The sequence below is a fragment of the Pongo abelii genome, chromosome 2 (genome assembly GCF_028885655.2).
Source record: "Pongo abelii isolate AG06213 chromosome 2, NHGRI_mPonAbe1-v2.0_pri, whole genome shotgun sequence".
In the NCBI taxonomy this organism is placed as follows: Eukaryota; Metazoa; Chordata; class Mammalia; order Primates; family Hominidae; genus Pongo; species Pongo abelii.
This window is the reverse complement of record NC_085928.1, coordinates 11,089,729-11,110,711: the sequence shown is the minus strand read 5'-3', so window position 1 is coordinate 11,110,711 and position 20,983 is coordinate 11,089,729. Positions and strand designations below refer to the sequence as shown.

The 20,983-nt window shown below is 46.4% G+C and overlaps 1 protein-coding gene across 10 annotated transcripts in view; it reads left to right on the top strand.

Annotated features, from left to right (window-relative positions):
* The first annotated feature begins 3,399 nt into the window (after window positions 1-3,399).
* The window catches only part of CHCHD6 (coiled-coil-helix-coiled-coil-helix domain containing 6), a 247,727-nt gene continuing 230,143 nt past the window's right edge, over window positions 3,400-20,983 (top strand). For all 10 annotated transcript variants that reach the window (XM_054551314.2, XM_054551311.2, XM_024245304.3 and 7 more), the window contains exon 1: window positions 3,400-3,592. In XM_054551314.2, coding sequence (XP_054407289.2) covers window positions 3,506-3,592 — 87 coding nt within the window. In that variant the 5' untranslated portion in view covers window positions 3,400-3,505. The remainder of the gene's footprint in view (window positions 3,593-20,983) is intronic.

The following is a 20,983-nucleotide window of genomic DNA, read 5'->3' as shown; positions in this document are numbered from 1 at the left end:
GATTATTAGATTGTATTTACTTTTGGGGGAGTTGCCATACTTTCTCCCATAATGGCTCTACAAATTCATATTCCCACCAGCAGTGTGCAGGGTTCTCTTTTACATTCTCACCAACACTTCTCTTGTCTTTATTATAATACCGATCCTCACAGGTGTGAGGTGATATCTCACTATGGTTTTAATTTGCATTTCTCTGATGATTAGTGGTGTTGAGCACTCTTCATATGCCTGTTAGCTATTTACATGTCTTCTTCAGAAAAATGTCTATTCAAGTCCTTTGCCCATTTTTTAATTGGGTATTTATTTTTGCTATTGAGTTGTGTGAGTTCCTTATACAGTATATTTGGATATTAAGCACTTATCAGATATATGGTGCACAAATATTTTCTCCCAGTCTGTAGGTTGCCTTTTCAGTTTGCTGATTGTTTCCTTTGCTGTGGAGAAGCTTTTTTAGTTTGATGTTGTACCATTTGTTTATTTTTACTTTTGTCGTTTGTGCTTTTGGTATTATAGCCAAAAAAATTATCAAGACCAATGATAAGAAGCTTTCCACCTATGTTTTCTTCTAGGAGTTTTGGGGTTTCAGATCTCACATTTAAGTCTTCAATTCATTTTGAATGGATTTTTGTATATGGTGTAATAGAAGGGTCCAATTTCCTTCTTTTGAATGTGGATATCCTGTATTTCCACCTCCAATTATTGAAGATACTTTCCTTTCCCCATAGTGTGTATATTCTCGGCACCATTATCAAAGATTAGTAGACCATATATGCATGAGATTATTTCCGAGCTCTCTATTTTTCTGCATTGATCTATGTATCTATTTTTATGCCAGTACCATACTCTTTTGATTACTATAGCTTTGAAATATAGTTTGAAATCAGGGAATATGATGCCTTCAGCTTTCTGCTTCTTTCTCAAGATTGCTTTGGCAATTTGGGGTCTTTTGTGGTTCCATATGAAATGTTAGAATTGTTTTTTCTATTTATGTGAAAAATGTCATTAGAATTTTGATAATGATTACATTGAATGTGTAGATTACTTTGGGTAGTAAAGCCATTTTAACAATATTAATTCTTCTGATCTGTAAACACGGGCTATCTTTGTACTTATTTATGTCTCCTATAGTATCTTTCAACAGTGTCTTACAATTTTTAGTGTGCAATTTTTTGTGTGCATTTTTCTTTCACCTCCTTGGTTAAATTTATTTATATTTTATTCTTTTTGGTGTTATTGTAAGTGGGATTGTTTTCTTAATTTCTTTTTGAATAGTCTGTTGTCAGAAATCAACAATAGGAAGAATTTTGGAAAATTCACACATGTGTGGAAATTAAACAACACACTCCTGAACAGCCAATGAGCCAAAGAAGAAGTCAAAAGGGGAATAAACAAGTATCTTGAGACAAATGAAAATGGAAACACAAGGTACCACAACTTATAGGATGCAATACAAACATTTTTAAGAGGGAAGTTTATAGCGAAAAATACCTACATTAAGAAAAAAGAAAGACATCAAACAACCTAATTTTATATTTCAAGGAACTAGAAGAGGAACAAACTAAGCCCCAAAGTCAGCAGACTGAAGGAAATAAAAAAGATGAGAGCAGAAATAGAAACTAGAAAAACAACAGAAAAGATCAACAGTAAAGATCGACAAAATTAACAAACCTTTAGCTAGACTAACCAAGAAAAAAGATAATTCACATAAACAAAAGTATAGATGAAAGAGAAGACATTACAATTGATATCACAGACATACAAAAGATCATAATCAACTACTATGAACAATTATACAACAAGAAACTGGATAATTTAGGAGAAATGGATGAATTCCCAGAAACATACTATCTATCCAAACTGTCTTGAAGAAACAGAAAATCTGAACAGACCAATAACAAGTAAGGAGATTGAATCAGTAATCATAAACCTCCAAGGAAATGAGACATAGGAAAGCCCAGGACCAGGTCTGACCACATCTTTACTCAGTTTTCCCCGCGGTCTCCGGTCCCCACCCCCCTTAGCCTGTCTCCCTAACTTCCTTTCTCCTAAGGTGCTCCCCCAGGAAACCCCTTGCACCAGAATCCCCTACGCAGGCTCTGCTTATAGGGAAGAAATGGAGGACAGAGGGGATGGAGTGGGGTGTGCCAATAAAGTATTTTGAATCAAACTAGCGGACACCTTTGTTCCTAAAGAGTCCATGGTCACACCAGCTCTGGGATGTTTACTAGCTTCTTCACCCTGAGCTATTCTCAATCTCAGAGACTTACTGGTCTCTCTCGATCATTCTTTCCTCCTCACCCCTTTCTTTCCAGGTTGCCAATAGGAGCTCCAAATACTTTCTGGCTATTTCATGTAGCCATCTAGTTTTCCTCCGCTCGGCTTCAGGCGCACTTTTGCAAATCAAAGCCATTCAGCAACTCAGGGGAACAAAAAGGGGCTTAGTTGAAGGTAGCAGTGTCTATGACTGGCAACCGTCTGTGTGCTCCCTTACACATAGGGTCCTGTGTAAGAAGCCTACACACAATGCCTGGCACACTGCACTCCACACATGGTATGTACACTCCTTGGGCAATGCCTCCTAAAGGCTTAGGACCATTCCCTGTCCTCCCAGGGCATTTAGAATAAAACCCACACTCAGACCCTGCTTCACAAGAGCCGACATGATTTGGGTCCTCATCGCTCCTCTGCCCTCTTCTCACTTTCCAGCCATGGGATGGCCCCTCTTTCTCTTTTCCCGCCTGAGGCTCCCAGAAAACCTCTTCCCCTACCTTCTTCTACATAAATCCTACTCTCCCTCCGGCTCATTTCAAAGCTTCTTCTTCAGAGGTTGTTCTGGCCACTGAAATTAAAAGAGGCCTCCTTCTGTTCATTTCACTCGTGGCATCGCCATGCAGTTTTCCGTGTATCACCGTCAGTTTTCTTGCGTGCGTGTTTGGCTTTTCACTTGTTTCTCCCCTTGCACTGTAAACCTCTCAAGGGCAGGACACTCGCTGTCTTGAGGGGCGCTGTAATGCCAGGGCCAGGTCCCTGCCCGTCTGGCGCTCAGCCCGTGCTGCTCTACCCGTGTTTGCTGAATGAATGGAGCAGTGAACCCTCAGAAATTCGCCTCCAGATGAGCGCCTTGGCCATCTCGGCGTCTCCTGGCCTCAGAACATCACCCTTGGCTTTCCTTCAAGGGTGAGCTCCCAAAGTGAGAACGTGACCCTGTCCCGCACCCAGCCCACCACTGCAGGGCCTCCGCCGGTACCTATCTTCGGCCTCAACCTAACGCACTCTAGCAGGCACAGACCGCCACGCCCCCACCCCTCCAGACGGAGGGACTGCAACCCCCACAAGGCACCGCGACTCAGCGCCACCCGATTGGTGAAACCTCTGGCGGTGACCAATAGGACGTGGTTTTGTTGGCGTGTGCCGAGGCCGCGCGAGTCCTGGAAAGCGTTGTTGGCCCGGTTGCTCTGGAGCCGGGTCTCCGGTCTGGTGGCTGCCCGCCCTCCAGCATCTCGCCATGGGGAGCACGGAGAGTAGCGAGGGCCGTAGGGTGTCCTTTGGAGTGGACGAGGAGGAGCGGGTCCGGGTGCTGCAGGGTGTCCGGGTGAGCGGCGCCGCCTGGGCCGGGGCGGGCGTGGAGGCCGGGGGCGGGCGAAGTGCGGGGCGGAGCGCGAGGCCGGGGCTCTTTCCACGCGTGAGGGGCGTGGGGCTTGGGAGACACCGGGGGCTCAGGCCAGGAAGAGGCTGCGCCGAGACGCGAGCCCGAGCCTCGCAGCCTTGGAGCTTCGCGACACCGGCTTCAGGGAAGGAGGAGTGGAGAACGGGACAGGTGCGGGGCCCCTGGGACACGAGGGACGCCCTGGCCACGTCCTGGCTCCTGTCGGCTTAGTTTTTACGTTTCTTGAATTTGCGCCCGGCCTCCCAGCCCGTGGCCCCTCAGGTGCGCGCGTCTTGTTCTGGGTACGCGGTGCCTCCCACCTGGGCTTTGCCTGGGGACTCAGCTCTTCCCCGCCGGTCTGTTCTCCACAGCACATCTGAGGGGCACAGGAAGAACCGTAGCTCAGATCCGATCCCCTTACCTGCCTAAAACCCTCCGGTGGGTTCCTAGCGCGCTTGGATTATGCCTTCCCTGGTTCCAAAGCTGGCAGCTGCCCGCCGACCTCTGGGACTGCATCTCGGGCCATTTCCCTCGCGTGGCACCCACACCTCGTCCCCAGCCTCAGGACCGCCGTGTTTTCCTGGAGGGTGCCGCTGGCTCAGCACAGGGTCTGTGCGCCGGCTGTTCTTTCTCCTTCAGCTCTCCTTAAATCCCGCTCTTTCTTGTAATTCTTGCTGTAGTTCAGATATCACCAGAGAATCCTTCCCTGACCACCCAATCTGAAGTAGCTTCCCACCCCCCCGTCACACATTTATTATTTTCATAGCACTCACCACGATGATCACTTATGTTGATAATTGTTTACTTGTTTATTGCGTTTACTGCTAGAGGGTAAGCTTGTTGAGGTTAAGGTTCCTGTCTGATTGAAGACTGTCCCCAGAACCCAGAAGAATAAAAGCAGCTCTTATTGCAGTGTAGGGGCCATGAGTTGGACTAAACCCTTTATTAAGTAACTGATTTAATTTTCAGCAGCCCTATTTAGCCCATTGTTATAGATTAAGGAGAACCGAGGCACTGAGAGGTGAAGGAACTGATCCAAGATCATGTAAATAGTAAGTGGGAGAGCTGAGATTGAAACAAGCCAATTCCAGGGCATGTTGCTGTGCTGGGCCTCTTCCTCCACTTGTGTCTACACCTGCAGGTGCTTTGTAAGTAACTGTGGAGAGATGAATGAACCCAGTAAAAGGGACCAGGATTAAATGAAACACACAGAGCTGGGTGTAGGTGAATTAGTTAATTAAGGAGGAATTAGGGAGGTGGCTTAGAAAGACAGACTTCAGGAGGTCTGGCAGGTGCTCATTAGCTGTGTGACCTTGGGTAAAAAACTCTCTTGAGCCTCAATGGCCACAATAAAAAAAAAAAAAAAGGATGTGTATGTATTCTAGATACTGCCTAGGATAAGATGATGTCTGTGAAATTGTTAAGGAAACGCACACAGAGAGTGCTTTGTGGAGGCCTCTCTTCTTAGCCTAGCAGAGTACTTGGCATATTTGGTGCTTGCTAGGTGTTGTATAGTTTTGTGGACTTCACTTGTGGCAAGGATTAAATGGGGGAGGAGATGGCTTGTGTTGGAAGGCCGAGAGGGAGGAACCTGAGTTGGAATTTAGAAAGATAACTTTGGTTCTGTTTGGGTGCTCTCACCCTTGTGATTTGGTCTCCTGTTTTGGGGAATGTTGGAAAGTTAAGTTGGAGTCTTCAGAGGTTCAGGGGAGTGCTTTTGGGGGTGCCTTCTTCCAAGTTGATTGGAAACCTCATGTTTTTTGACTATTATATAAGACAGGTACATTTTATTTCTAGTTCTCTTACATACTTCTGCAACATATAAATTCTCTGTATTTAAAGATGGAGAATTGGGCTTAGAGGGGTTAAGAAATTTGCCCAAGGTGTTAACCTGAGTAACTTCTGGGACTTTAATTAAGATCCTTTGGGTGCAAAAAGCAACTTTTTCTCACTTCTGTAATCCCTACCCCCCCATAATGTATGCAAGGCAGCCTGAAAATTTTGTGACGATACCCGTACCTGTCCTGACAGGGATGATAGTGCCCCGCTTAGTTTTAAAACTGGAAGGAACTTTGGTGACTGACTGCTTTCTTTTCCAGCTGGGCAAACTAATCAGAGAGGATAAATGATTTGTCCAGAGGTGCACAGTAAGGTGCACAGCCCCATGTTATGAGAGCCATGTCCATCCTTCTGCTTGTGTTTGAAAGAGGAAAACTGAAGAAAGGAGGTGATGGTATGAAGAAAGGATGTTTTGGTGTAGGGGCTTTTTCTGTTAGCAGAGTTACTTGAGGGCTGAGGAATTCATCTTGTCTTTAGGCAAGTGAGTGAAAAAGATTGCCAGATCATCAAAACAGTTGCCAAAGTGAACAAATCAGTTAATTTAATGAGAAGCAGATGCCAAAGAAGATCTGCCCCAGCTTCTTTAGAGCAAGTTGAATATTCTTAATGACCATTTATATTTAATTCCTGAGGCCTGGTCTTTTAAAGTGTTCTCGTCCCTGTAAGATTAAGTGTTAGTGGCCGGTAGTGGTGGCTCATGCCTGTAATTTCAGCACTTTGGGAGGCCGAAGTGGGCAGATCACCTGAGGTCAGGAGTTAAAGACCAGTCTGGCCAACATGGTGAAACCCTGCCTCTACCAAAAATATAAAAGTTAGCTGGGCGTGGTGGCACACACCTGTAAACCCAGCTACTTGGGAGGCTGAGGCAGGAGAATCCTTGAACCCAGGAGGGGGAGGTTGCAGTGAGCCGAGATTATGCCAGTGTCCTCCAGCCTGGGTGACAGAGAGAGACTCCATCTTAAAAAAAAAAAAAAAAGGTTTAAGTGCTAGGCCTTGCTAGTTTAAATACTTAGTTTGCATAAATTCACAAAGTGTGTTCAAACGGTAATTCCATGGAAGGTAAAAGAAATTTAATGAATGCAAAATCCTGCAGTTATATTCAACTCCAGTTTTCAGAGCAAATGTGTGAAATACGTAAAGATTTTGTTTCAACCAGTACATTTAACCTCATCCTTCAGTAAGAGAAGGCACACATGGTAGTCATGGCGCATATGTGTCTGCCTTCCCTCTCCTCCTCTCCACATGAGCCGCCCTCTTTGGTGATTCAGCTGACGTTGGTTGCTTGTGAGCATCCAGACCCCTCACTGTTCACCAGTCTTTTCCCCTTTCTCACCACTGAGCCCACCCCTGTTCCAGTCACTTGCATGTTCCCAGAGTCATCCCCTCCAGGCTTGATCAACTTTACCATCATGCATTGCTCCCATGAGGCTGATTCTGGACCACGGCAGGGGAAGATCAAGAAGAATGTGGTCAGACACACAAGAGAGTCCCCCAATGTGCCAGTGCCAGAGAGGCCATGTGCCACAGCGCTCCACCTGCAGCCACCAGTTATTCCTCACCTCAGTGAATGTCCACTGCCTTCATGTTACTTGCCCAGCACTGGGCCTGGCCTTGCTGAGACAATGAGGGACGAAGCCGAGGACCCTGTCATCATAGAGACCTCAGCTCAGTAGGGAGAATGGACCAGAAAGGAAGAGACACAGGCAAAAGACTCAAAGAGCTGCCAGAGCTAAGGAGGAAACAAAAAGGGTGCAAAGGCTACTGGGGCTGCCTCTTTGAGGTGGGATGGTCAGGCAATGCCTCTCAGGAGGAGATGTCGACTGTGGCCTGAGCCAGCCCTGTGAAGAGTGTGCATATTCACTCTGTGCTAAGCACTGTGCCAGGTGTATTCAGAGCATCGCCCCAGAAATTCCACATGCTTACCTTGTGAGGGGTCATTATCCCCATCTCAGAAGTGAGGAAACAGGTTCAGTGAGGTGAAGTAACCCAAGGTCACAGAGCTGGAACCTCAGGGTCTCTGACTTCACAGCCCATGTGTTTGGCAGCCACAAGGAGGGTAGGGTGCTGGAGGATGTGGCAGGTGGCGAGGCCACACTCAGGGCCCAAATGCCAGGCAGGGCTGTGAACATGTTATTCTGGAGGCCACACTGCAGTTCTCTGGTCAGGAGCAGAGCTTTGGAAAGGTTCTATCTGGTGACACTGATTTTTCTTTAAAAACCAAAACCAACAGGTGTAAGCCAGGTGCAGTGGTATGTACCTGTAGTCCCAGCTACATGGGAGGCTGAGGCAGGAGGATCACCTGAGCCCAGTGGTTCGAGTCCAGTGTAGCAAGACCCCATCTCTTGAAAAAAAAAAAAAACAGCTTTATTGGGATGCATCATTTTACATATTATAAAATTCACCCATTTCAATGCTTTTTAGTAAATTTACACAGAAATGGGCAACTGTCACCACAATCCAATTATAGAACATTTACAAGACCTAAAAAGATGCCTTGACCTGTTTGCAGTCACTCCCCATTCCCACTCCCAGTCCCAGGTAACCATTAATCCTGTTTCTCTATAAATTTACCTTCTCTGGACATTTCGTAGATAGTCACCTCTTGGTCTTTCAATGACCTATCTATGGGTCGTTGGTTCCAGGACCCCCATGGATACCAAAATCCTTGGATGCTCAAGTCCCTTATGGAAAATGGTGTATTTGCATATAAACTACACACATTCTCCTGTATACTTTAAATTATCCCCAGATTACTTATAATACCCAAACAGTGTAAACTTTATATAAATAGTTGTTATACTGTGTTTTTAAAGATTTGTATTATTTTTTATTGGTATATTTTATTGTGTCTTTTTCTCAAATGTTTTCCATTGGACCCATGGATACGGGTGCATGTAAATGATTCGTGCATCTTTTATTTCTGGCTTCTTTCACTGAGCAAGTGTTTTTGGTGTTGGTTCATTGATGTAGTAGTATATATCACTAGTCCGTCCTTTTTATTGCTGAATGGTATCCTGTTTTATGTATATACTGCATTTGGCTTATTCAGTCACTAGTTGAGGGCATTTGAATTTTTTCTACTTCTTGGTTATTGTGAGTAATGCTGCTCTGAACATTTATGTATTTACAAGTTGTTTTTTTGCAGACGAATGTTTTTAGTTCTCATGGATAGATACCTGAGAGTGGATTTGTTGGGTCATTCAATTTATGAATTTTATGAATTGTCAGGTTTAATTTTTAAAGAAACTGCTGAACTGTTTGCTGAAGAAGCTGTACCATTTGGTATTTCCACCAGCAATATGTGGGATTCCAATTTCTTCGTATCTTCACCAACACTTGTTATTATCTTTGATTCTAGCAATTCTAGTGGCTGTGAAATTGTATCTCATTGTGGTTTGAATTTGCATTTCCCTAATAACTAATGATGTTGAGCGTCTCTTCATGTGCCTATCCATATATTTTCTTTGGTGAAATGTGTATTCAGATCTTTTGCCCATTTTTAATTGGATTATTTGTCTTTTTATTATTGAGCTATAAGATATCTTTGTGCATAGTAGGTGTGTGTAGGTTATATGCAAATACTATGCCATTTTATATAAGAGACTTGAGCATCCTCAGATATTGGTATCCACAGAGGTCCTGACACCAGTCCTACGTGGATACCAAAGGATGACTGTCCTCAATTCTGCCATTGTAGGGGAAAGCAGCCATAGACAATATGTTTAAGTGAGTGGTTTTGACTGTGTTCCAGTAAAACTTTATTTACAAAATCACGTGGTGGGTTAGATTTGGCTCAAGCACCAGAGTTTGCTGAACCCTGATCTAAATCGATGTTTGCTTCATGAGATCTTATTTCTCCAGGCTCTGTTGAAAAGATTATTCTTTCCCCATTGAATTATCTTGGAACCTTTGTGAAAATCCATTGCACATAAATGTAAGGGTTTATTTCTGGACTCTCAGTTCTGTTCCATTGATCTTTATGTCTGTCCTTATGCCAATACCATGCTGTCATGCTGATTATTGTGGCTTTCTTTCAAAATTGGGATGTGTAAGGCCTCTAACTTTGTTATTTTTCAAGATTGTTTTATCTGTTCTGGGTCCTTTGCATTTCTGAATACATTTTAGGGTAAGTTTGTCAACTTCTGCAAAGAAGCTGACAGGGATTTTGATAGGATTTCTGTTGACTCTATAGATTACTTTAGGGAAAATTGCTATTTTAGCAACATGGAGTCTGCCAATTAGTATGCATGAAATATCTCTCCATTCATTAGATGTTTCTTAAATTTTCTGAGGAGTGTTTTGTACTTTCAGTGTACAAGTCTTGTACTTCTTAAATGTATTCCCAAGCATCTTATTATTTTTGATGCTATTGTGAATGGAGACGTTTTCTTACTTTTATTTTTGGGCTTGTTGTTGCTAACGTATAGAAATATAGTTGGTTTCTGTATATTGACCTTGTATCTTGCAACCTCGTTAGACTCATTTATTAGTTCAAGTAGGATTTTTCTTGGGGTGGATTTCTTAGACCTTTTTACAAGTAGGATCATGTTGTTTGCAAATAAAGACTGACTTCTTTTCCAGTCTGGATGCCCTTCTTGCCCTCTTACTTTGGCTAGAATCTCCAGTATAATGCTGAATAGAAGTTGTGAATGTGAATGTCCTTGCCTTGTTCCTGAACTTAGGGTGAAAGCATTCAGTCTTCCATCATTAAGTGTGTTAGGTGTAGGGTTTTCATAGATGCCCCTTATTAGATTGGTAACTTTATCTTTTAATAGTCACAGTCACTGCTTTCTCTCTGTCCTTGTGTCCTTTTTTCCCTTTATAAACTCTAAGAGGGCAAATCCTGGATTTTCATGATAGTGTCTGCTCATTAATATATACATGTTGGGTTACATGCTTGGATTAATGAATTGGCAGTCCTTCTCTAGCCAAGCTGGCGATCTTGTGGCAGCTGTGCATGAGAATCTTATTCTTCCAGGCTTTAACACAGACCTGTTCTGGATGTGTGTGGCAGACTTTGTTTTCCGCCATGTGGTTGCCTAGTGAAATGCTTCTGAGCTTGCCTCCTTGACTGTTTCAGCTTGAACATGGAAGTTCCTTATGATATGTTTTATATGATTACTTTTCTTGTTCTTTCTTTTGTTCCTGCTGGATGTTAAACTCTGTGCTTGGGATCCTGTTGACTCTAGAATGTCTGCTTTTTGGTTGCAGCATTCATCTTAGTTGACTCGCTTAAAGGCAGTGTGGTAAACAGAAGATCCCAGACCTGGACTTATGCCCTGACACTTCAGAAGGATGTGTCTTTCTCCTTATGTGCAAGATAGAGATATGATGTAGCATCTCCATGCACCCATTTAGCATAGACACCGTGAAGGAGTTGCAGTTTGATGCACCCATTTAGCATAGACACCGTGAAGGGGTTGCATTATAGATCTTCTCTGGTCTTCCACACCTCTAAAGCTCACCTGGCTAACTGTTTGGATGAGTGCAGTTTGATGGAGCCAGGAATTGCCAGCTTGGAAAGCCAGAAAACAAGCGGCCAACTTCTCTGCTGCTTTTCAATGGACAGTATCTGCTTCTGATTTCAAGTCCAGCAAACAGTTCTTGAGTACACACTGTGTGCCAGTTTCTGGGCTAGCTACTTTCACATGTGTTATTCTGTTTGATGCTCCTGAATCCATCACATGTTCTGACAAGTGCTGAAGCATTAGAAAACAAGGTGAAGCAAATTCTGCAGGGAAGCACAGTACTTTAGGTCTCTCTACTTTTTCCACCTCAGCTGCTGAGGAGTGGAGGCTCATGTTAAAGACAGGATGGTTGAAGGCCCAGACTCCTGCATGTAGATTTCCCCTGGTGCGTTCCATTTTTCTACCTTGGTGGTTCTGAAACTCACTGTGTGTGAGAATGACAACAGGGGACTGTCTACACAACCACACTGTACTTTAGGTGTAGAAGGAATCACTCTCAAGGGTTTAGTTGAATATTCTTTATATTTTATTGTAATAGTACAGTGTAACCAGTAATACAGTCTAAATAGTACAAGAGCTAAAAGTTATTTCCACCTTCTGACTTCAGCATATGATTCTCATATATGATGAAATTCCATTACATTCCTCCTTTCTTGTATCACAGTACAATGTTGAAGGTCTCTGTATGTAAAAGGTAAATCTATAAAATAATATAAATGTAAGGTGGTTGTTAATTGTAACCCTTACTAGGCTCATCTTGGGCCAGTTCCCACCTTTAGAAAGTAAAGGTTCTGCACTGGAAGGCAGCCTTGATCCTCCCAGGCTTCAAGTGCTGCCTTTTCCCTCTATTGGAAGGGGTCGCTCCTGTTCTCCACAGTGGCACTGGTGTCCAGCATCAACCACCATCTCTGCCTTTCCTGTGTCTGGTAGGAGCTTCTTACCATTTCTGAGCCCGCTATCCCTTCTGCGCCCTGTTCCTGGCCATTCTCTTTCGTCCTCATTCATGCACCCATGACTTCTGGATTCTAAATATCCAACCCAGAGCTTTCTAAATGCCCCTGCCAGCACCCCCATGCATGTCCCATGGGTACATTTAATTGTGTCCAAATGGGACTCACCCGCATTTCTTCTCTGCCCCCTTAGAGATGACCCTTGTCTCTTCTGTTGTGAGTAGCTCTACTATCCAGTCCTTCATCCGGAAAGCTGGCGGTCATCCACATTCCTCTCTCTATATTCATGACAAGTCTTGAGCTTTACCTTACAGCAGTTTCTCAATTTTTTTCTCTCCTCTTTGTCCTTCCCACTCTCAGTTCAGGCCTACACTATCTTCCCCTTGACCAGCTGACAAGTTGTTCTTTATTAGCTTGCTTCCCACAAAACTATACTTTCTGGTGCTACCAGGCTAATTTTTTTAAAAAAGGCAAATTTTACTTTTGAACAGGTTTCCAGGAGATGGTCATTAAATGCAGACAGTTGAAAAGGAGGTGCCCGGGGAAAAGCCCATCTCCCTTCTGCTGTGTTTTGTCAGTCCTGCTCCCAGAGGCAGCCCGTGACCAGCTTCTTGTGCCCCAGGGACCATTCAGAGTTGAGGCTGATTGTGTCACATCCTTTCATGTCTGCCCCTTGCCTCTTGGTTAAAGGCATGTTTCTGGGCCTGGCTCACGAGGTCCTCCATGTGTGGGTGCCACTTTCTACCTTCACTGCGCCTCCCTACAGGGACACTTGATCCTGCGGGACCCTAAACTGCTTCATGCATGTGTGCCTGTGATTCTCCTCCCCTCCTTTGGCTGGCCAAGTGCAAGTGTTGCCTTCAGAAGGAGCCTTTGGTGGTGTCCCCTGCAGACTCTGTGGTCCCCTCCCAGGGCTTAGTGCCCTGGGCCGAAATGATCTATTCCACACTTACTTCCTTACTGCCCCATGAACAGGGGCCACATCTTCTTCATCTCTCTGTCTCCAGCACCTAAGCCAGAGCTTGGCACAAGTCAGTAAAATACTTGTTGGATAAAAGTTTAAGCCACTGGCTCGGTTTCTCTTGCGTCAAACTATGAGTCCAGAAACTTAATGATATTAATTTATTTTAAGTAATTGCCACCATTTAAAAGTTGGGAGGCTTTAGATCGAGACCATCCTGTCTAATACGGTGAAACCCCGTCTCTACTAAAAACACAAAAAGTTAGCCGGGCATGGTGGCGGGTGCCTGTAGTCCCAGCTACTTGGGAGGCTGAGGCAGGAGAATGGCGTGAACCTGGGAGGCGGAGCTTGCAGTGAGCTGAGATTGCACCACTGCACTCCAGCCTGGGCGACAGAGCCAGACTGCATCTCAAAAACAAAAAACAAACAAACAAAAAAGTCGGGAGGCTTTACATAAAATTGATTTTTAGCTTTTTTTTGAGGAAAAAATGGAAAGTCTGCCATTCTCATGTGACAGCACTTTGCTGGAGTTGCAAGGTGGCTACGCTCTTCAGGTGGCTGTGCAATCTCATTACAGTTACACCGTGGTATCCTTGCATGGTGCTTTATAAATTTTATTTTCTAAAATCAGGCCTGTTTTATTTGTTTCCACCACCTGTCCGACTCCTGTGGGCATTTGTGTGTGCCATGCTTGGTGTAGGAGGTCTCTGAGGGCTCTTCTTGTTCTGCCTTTCTGGGATTGACATCTGTGGTGAGCAGCCGGTGCATCTAATTTCAGCTCATAGAAAACTGAAGAGCTAGGGAACAAAATCTCCAAGGCAACAGCCTTAGGCAAGGGGGTGATCTTTTTCGGATCACGGGGTTGGGCAACACCTCTACAGAGATTGGGGTGTCAGGCATCGGGGTGTTGGCACCAGGAGCTGACAGGCTGAGCCTCCTGGAAGCCTGTCCTTCTGAAACTGGCTGCGTCGGCACTGTCCTGGTGTTAGGCCTGCCCTAGCCCACCCTGCCTGCCTGCTGTAGGCCTGAGCTGATTTTTATCTCTTCGTCGTTTTCCAGTGCCTGGCACCCAGCAGGCCCTCGGAAAACACTGCATTGAGTGGATGGAGCATGGCTGCGTAGGCCTGTCTTGGCTGCTGACCCACTGTATAACTTTGGGAAGTCACTCTCTGCACCTCACTCTTTTCATCCTTGGAGTGAGGACGATGACACCGCTCCTGCTTGTGGTGCCTCGCTTTGTGAACTGTGTGAACTTTCAATGCAAAGAATAATGCTTAAACTGCCTCCCCATTGTGCCTTCCCAAATGTGCCTAGGTAGTTAACATTTTTAAGGCTAAAAACATACTCATTTTCATCTTGACATTCAACTAGTTTTTAAAGTAGGTTGTCCGTTTTGTGGGTATACGGATGCTGTGCCCGTCCATCTCCCTGGGGCTCCATAAAGCAGTCGGTAGGGGAAGTGGGAACTGCAAATCATTCTATTGTTTCCCAGTCTTCCTTTCTATGAAAAGGTTTACTTGTCACCTCAGAGCAGCTCCATGTTACTGCCTTTACTTGTGCAGGGGTCCCTGTTAAGTGTCCAGGGTTTGGATTTGAGTCATGACCCTAGCACTTCCCATGTTCCACCTCCCTGACTCCAGTTTCTTCATCTGTAAAATGGCGATTGCTGCACAGGGACTGCCCTTACCTGGAGCCTGGCATATGGAGTGTGCTCTAGGAACAGCAAGTCAGGGTTGTTGCTGTCATTAGCCTTAAATAGGCACCCTTATCATCACTCTTGGGTTGCAGTCTTCTCTTCTAGCCATGAGCTTTGCTGCCTGCCTCTGGAGTGTGGGGAAATTACATTCTTACCCTGGCCTGCCCCTAGGCTCTTGTATGCTCGGGGTTCCCTAACATCTTTCTAGAGAGGTAGCCTCTTGTAGCTTCCTGTGCAACCTGTTTGCCTGTGGAACAGAGCTGCATGGATGGACTTGGAACACGACACACCCACACAGAGATCAATAATGTGGCTCAATAACGATGCCTGCCTCTTTATCGCGATACTCAGGGCCTTGCTATCAGTTTTCCCTCATCCCTGTTACTTTAGGAGTTTTTCTTCTTGTGGAATGCATCTGATTTTTAAATGCCAGCTGGTCACAATTTCTCATGAATCCTTTCAGAGTTTTCCCAAGGCCGTGGATACAAGTGCACTCTTTCCTTTCTGCAAGTACAAATGAGACCACACTATTCCATCCATTCCCTTTTCCTCTTACCTGCGCATTCAGTCAGATGGTCTGAAATAGTTTTACTTCCTTGGTGTCTTTTGTAACAATTCCCTCCCTGTCACTGCTTCAGTTGTCACACTTCTCAGTGCTCCTCCTCCTGATTTGCACTGTTGTGGTGGTTTCCCTGCTACCAGCCCCTTTGTGATCTCAGTCCCTCCTCCTGCTTTGCCAGACCTTCCTTTGCAAAGAGAAGACTGACCACATCCCTGCTTATAGCCTTCACTGACTCCCAGTTCCAGCTTCCTGGATTTGCCATCCAAGGCCCTCAACAGGTGGCACTCCAGCAGCTCCTCACACCTGATGTTTTCACTTCCCTGCCAGACTGAGCCGTGGCGCTCCTTGGAGCTCCCTCCCTTCCGTGCCTTTGCTCATGCCACACCTCTCTCTGGAACGCCACCTTCTGCTCATACCCCTTCTCTGCCATCGTCCCTTCAGGCCCGATTCAGGCCATCTCCCTTCTAGCTGGAACTCGGAGTTCCATTGTTGAACCTTCTGGACCCTTAGCAGGGCTGCTCATATCCACTGCTCAGTGGCTTGTCTTCTCTCCCTCTGTATCTGTCTCCTCCACCCTGCTTGACCATGAGCTCTTTGAGTAGAAGGGTCATGGATGTCATATCTTTATATACTCCATCATGCTAGTGCCATGTTATGGACCCAGGCCTCTAATAAATATTTAATTCATGTGGTTCACAAACATTTGAGTGTCTCCAGTGTGCTAAGCCCTGAAGATACAGCAGGAGCATCATGGAATCCCTGCGCCTGTGGAGCCACTGTGCTGTTGGAGTGAAGACAAAGAAGTGCTTGGCGTCTGTTGTGCCAGGTGGTCATAAGTGCTGCGAAGAAAGCAAAGCAGAGTAAGGGGAGGGACCGTGCTGGCAGGGGTGGGGTCGATAGGGGGGCTGGTTCCAGACAGGGGAGTCGGGGAAATGCGTGCAGTCCCCTTTGAGGCTGAGCCTGCTTGCTGGGAGTCGGTTGGTTCCCTGGCCTTTCCACAGCAATCTTGGCCCCTCTTTTTATCGCTTTAGCTTCTATGGTGGTCGTCCCTTCTAGGGGCCATTCTAGACAGTGAGTGCTGCTTAGCAGGTGCATCTCCCCTTGCTCTTGCTGTTGGGGTGGCAGCCTGCTGCCTTCAGAGCAGAACAGCACAGCAGTTAAGCATGCAGGCCAGGGTCAGGCGGCTTTCCCTGCAGTCAGGCTTTGGTCCTGCGGCTTCATGGGCTGGGCAAGTTCTTTAACCTCTCTCTACCTTGGTTTTCTCAAGTAGAAGGTGGATGTGGCATTGTGAGGATTAGTGAGGTGGTCTGTGCACAGTGAGTGCTGGATGAAGATTCATCAGTAGGTAGGTAGCGTTAGTAAGGTGGCACAACTCAGTTACCATCATGACTACTCTCATCCTCATGACCTTATATCATGACCTTATATTGGGTCAGCTGCACACTGCTCACTCCTGTCCTTGTTCATTCAGTTGTTGATAATACCTACTTGAGGTTTTTAAGATGGCATCTTTCTCCTTACAACCTTTTAGTCGCAAGGTGGCCATGTGACTTACTCGTAGACCTGTATGGTTTAATAAAGAAACCCATGTGGTGGCATGCATCTATAGTCCTGGCTACTCAGGAGGCTGAGGCAGGAGGATCCCTTGGGCCCAGGAGTTCGAGACCACCTGGGCAACAAAGGGAGGCCTTATCTCTAAAAAATAAAAAAAAAGAAACCTGTGGTCCTTTGGGAACTTGCCTCTAAGTTCACAGTTGCTTTTGGGTGAGGCTGGCATTTTGGTTAGGGTCAGATTTTGGTTTCTTCCTTGGAAGGAGGTGGGGTTTGGGTTCCAAATGCATTTGTTAAAGTGGAAGTGCTGAGGGGTGTGTGTGTGTGTGTGTGTGTGTGTGTGTGTCTCAGATTGAGGCTTGGACCTCTCCCTGGCCTGGCCTTGCATTTGACTCAGACTGTCTGTGGGCCTTCCCTACTCTGCACGCCTTCCCCCTCCATCACGGAGCTTGTAGGGCAAGGACTGTGGGCTGGAGAGGGGAGGAGAGAGAGTCTCTTCCTGGACTTCACTTTGTCATCAGAGTCTTGTGGAGGTGCCAGCCAAGTGCGCCAGGTTAGTGGCAGGGAAGAGGCCCCTCTCCTTGGTGTTCCCCTGTTACTGCAGGGTGAGGGCAGGTTCAGGTTTGAGCCACAGGATGTCAGAGCTGGAGGGCACTTTAAAAAGAATCTGCCCAATTTAATTTTGTGTACAGTATGGACAAGCTGAGAAGAGACTTGCTCAAGGTTGCAAAGTTACATGGAGAGCACTTAGAACAGTGCTGATGGTCTGTGGCAAATGCTAACTGTTGTTATTATTGATCAATTCATGTATTTTTATGTACCCAATATGTGCCTGGTATGGATTATAATTAATATTTGTGTAGCACTTTGCAGTTTTCACTTAATAGCTAATATCAATTGTTTACATTGTACCAACTGCTTTGTGTAGATTGCTTCATTTAATCCTGGAAATCACCGTAGAGTCTGTACCATTAATTCTTTCCATCTAACAGATGAGGAAACTGACTTAGAGCTAAGAAGTCCCCTGGCCAAGGTCACATAGCTGGTATACAGCTTAGCTGGGATTCAAACCTGGGCTGGTCTGACTGCAAAGCACTGAGTTCCTGAGCTACGCTGCAGCCAGGCCAGCCTTGAGGGAGGCTCCATTTCCTAGGTGAGGACAGTGAAGCTCAGAGAAGCTAAAGAATTGGGGCAGCACTACGCAGCTGGAGGGTGGGCAGAGCTCCTCCTCCCCTGCACTGCTCTATATTAGCCCTCTGTCCACTGACCACACAGGACCTCATGGCCAGCTCTGATGGCACTGTGACCAGCGGGCCGTGGCATCAAGCACGCAGCCCCGTCTGGCTCCGGAGGCCTCCCCTCTGGTTCTGTTGGTGCGGAGAGCACTGCCCAGATGGTGTTTATTCTCACATGACTGCTGTGTGTGTATGTATATTTGTTGATTAAAAATATTACTTGCTGTATTTTGTGGCAACATAAAAAAAATTACAACTCTCTCAGTGCCAACAAGAATCTTGCCAATGTTTTCATTAACCTCTTACAAACCAAGTCGTGTGGTTCCATTCCTGCCCCCTGGGGTTGCAGCTGGCAAATCTGAGCCTCCCACTCACCTGTGCAGAACCCCTGCAGTGACCTCCTCGTGCCCTCAGATCAGATGTGAATGCTTTACCCTGGTCAGCCAGGGCTCATACGGTCTAGGCTTTGCCTGCCCCTCTGGCCTGATCGTCTGGTCCCCTTTTTTAATTCACTGTCCTCTGGCCTGCCGGCCTTCTGTGGGGCCCTGGGACATGCCAGACTCAGTCCTTCTCGGAGACTGTGCTTCTCCCCTCTGCTGGAACTAGGTTTCAGGATGTACATGTGGTTGAGCATCTCATCCCTGGGCGGGCATCTTAACACGAATGTCACGGCTAAGCAGGCTTCCCTAGTGCATGCGGCTTCTTGCCACCCCCCCCCCGCCCCGCCCTGCATGCTGCCATCGCTTTATGATAGCCGTTTCTTCTTTTGTAGATAGCACCAATCACTAGTGCGCCTCGTTGGTTTTTCAGCATACGTTTAAGCATTTCTGAAGTGGGGATGTTGTGTATGATAGGATGTTGTGTATGATAGGAGGAATGTTAGTTTCACTAGGGTTTTTGTCTCATCAGACCATGTAAAATAATGGTAAGGTTTACAGTTGCTGGTGTCCTGGCTTAGGTGAGGGAGGACATGGGAAACAGTGTGTTTACTGAGTATCGTCTCTCACCTGCCATCCGAATGTGAGCTCCAGAAACTGAGGGACTGTGTCACTCCCTTTCAGTGCTGTTGCTCACTGCTCCTAGTGCATTGCCATAACAGTGAGTGCCTCATAAAGAGGGACAGTGGGCTGTGATTATGGCTCCCTTGTCTGTTTGCCTCTGGACAGGGTGCTTCCTCTGCTCCTTGCCTGGGCTGCACTATCAGAGTCTTCTTTTTTTTTAATTTGAGACAGAGTTTCACTCTTGTTGCCCAGACTGGAGTGCAATGGTGTGATCTCAGCTTACTGCAACCTCCACCTCCCAGGGTTAAATGATTCTCCTGCCTCAGCCTCTTGAGTAGCTGGGATTACAGGCGCCCGCCACCATGCCTGGCTAATTTTTGTATTTTCAGTAGAGACGTGGGTTTCACCATGTTGACCAGGCTGGTCTTGAACTCCTGACCTCAGGTGATCCACCTGCCTTGGCCTCCCAAAGTGCTGGGATTAGAGGCATGAGCCACTGCACCCAGCCAAGAGTCTTTTGCATGGCAGGGCCTGGTCTTCCTGGTCACGCAGCCCTTTTCCATGGCGTGGATTAGGACATCGTCAGCTGTGACTGCTACTGTCACGTAGGTCACACGTGTCATGGTTGCCTCATCCTCATCCACATAGATCCCAAGACCCCTGAGGTTCATTCCATACTGCTGACCTCCCTCAGGACACCCAACCGGGGCTTCTAGTCTCTCAGGGGCCTGGTGCATTCCCACAGGGTCCACTCTGAAATGGGGGGTGCTGTCCAGTCATGTGCTGGTAAATTTCTAACTGGCTCTGCCCCTCACCTCCCTCAAAGGGCGTGGTTTGTAGCATTGGCCAGTTTCTATGGTGGATATACCACTGTAGCCAATTCCAAACTGCTGTCATGAAGTCAACCAGCACATGTTTCCTGAAAATTTAAAAATGAGCTCTTAGCCAGTTTCAGCCACCATTTGGATGCCCAGATCTTTTCGTTCAGCCTGTGTTCCCTGAAGTGCTGGCTTCAGGAAGTTCCCTGAAGTGCTGGCTTCAGGAAGTTCCCTGAAGTGCTGGCTTCAGGAAGTTCCCTGAAGTGCTGGCTTCAGGAAGTTCCCTGAAGTGTTCCCTCTTGAGTGCCGGCTCCGTGTCCCCACCTATGGGGAAGGATGTTCCACGTTGCTCCTGCTGTCACTTTGCACCCAGCCTGGTGTCCTGTTTCCACCCTCAGCATGTGGCCAAGTGCTTACTGGGGACTTTGGGCTTTAGATGTTTCTCCTCATTCTCCCGTACACTGATTCACTCAGGGTCTTAGTTGCTACAGCCACAAAAAGGGAGCAAATGGGCAAACTTGGGAAGGTTTCTCCCTTTTACAATGCGGGATTTTTGTATTTACCTACAATCAAACGGATCTGCTGCCTTCTTAGAATAATTTTCTTAATTTCCTCCCTTTTTTTTGTCATTCTCACGCAAATTATTCCGCGAACTTGAGATCAAAACTCCTTCAACTCTGTGCTCTCGTTCATTCCCTGCAGTCAGGGCAGCCATCAGACGAGCCTTTCATCCCACCTCCCACGCAGGCTGTGATGATGTTTCCTTGCTCACAAACTTTCAGCGTCTCTTCGCGATGGTTGGACCTCTCCCTTTGCCTGACTTCCAAGCTTCCTTCTGTGCTGGCTTCATCCAAGTCCTTCCACCCCACACCTTCCAAAGTGAACCTATGGCGGCAGGCGCACGGTCTCTTCCTGTCTGTGCCTCTTCCCCGGTGCCCTGTCCTAGGCTATAAGGCTTCTGCCTTCTGCAGACACTGCTGCCCTCCCGCCCATGGGATGGAGCTTCTCCTGTGTCTAAGTCTGTGCCTGCCTTAGGGAACCCATCACTCTCTTGGCTGCTTCTGGCTACTGGAATCCCTCCTTTGTGCTGTTCTCATTGACTTCCTGTCTGGGCTGCTCCTCTTTGTTTTTGGTGTTCTCTCCCTTTTTATTTGTAACAGCTTTGTTGAGATGTGATTCACGTGCTGTACAATTCACCCATTTAAAGCATGTGATTTAATAGTTTTTAGTGTATTCACAGGTATGTGTGACCATTG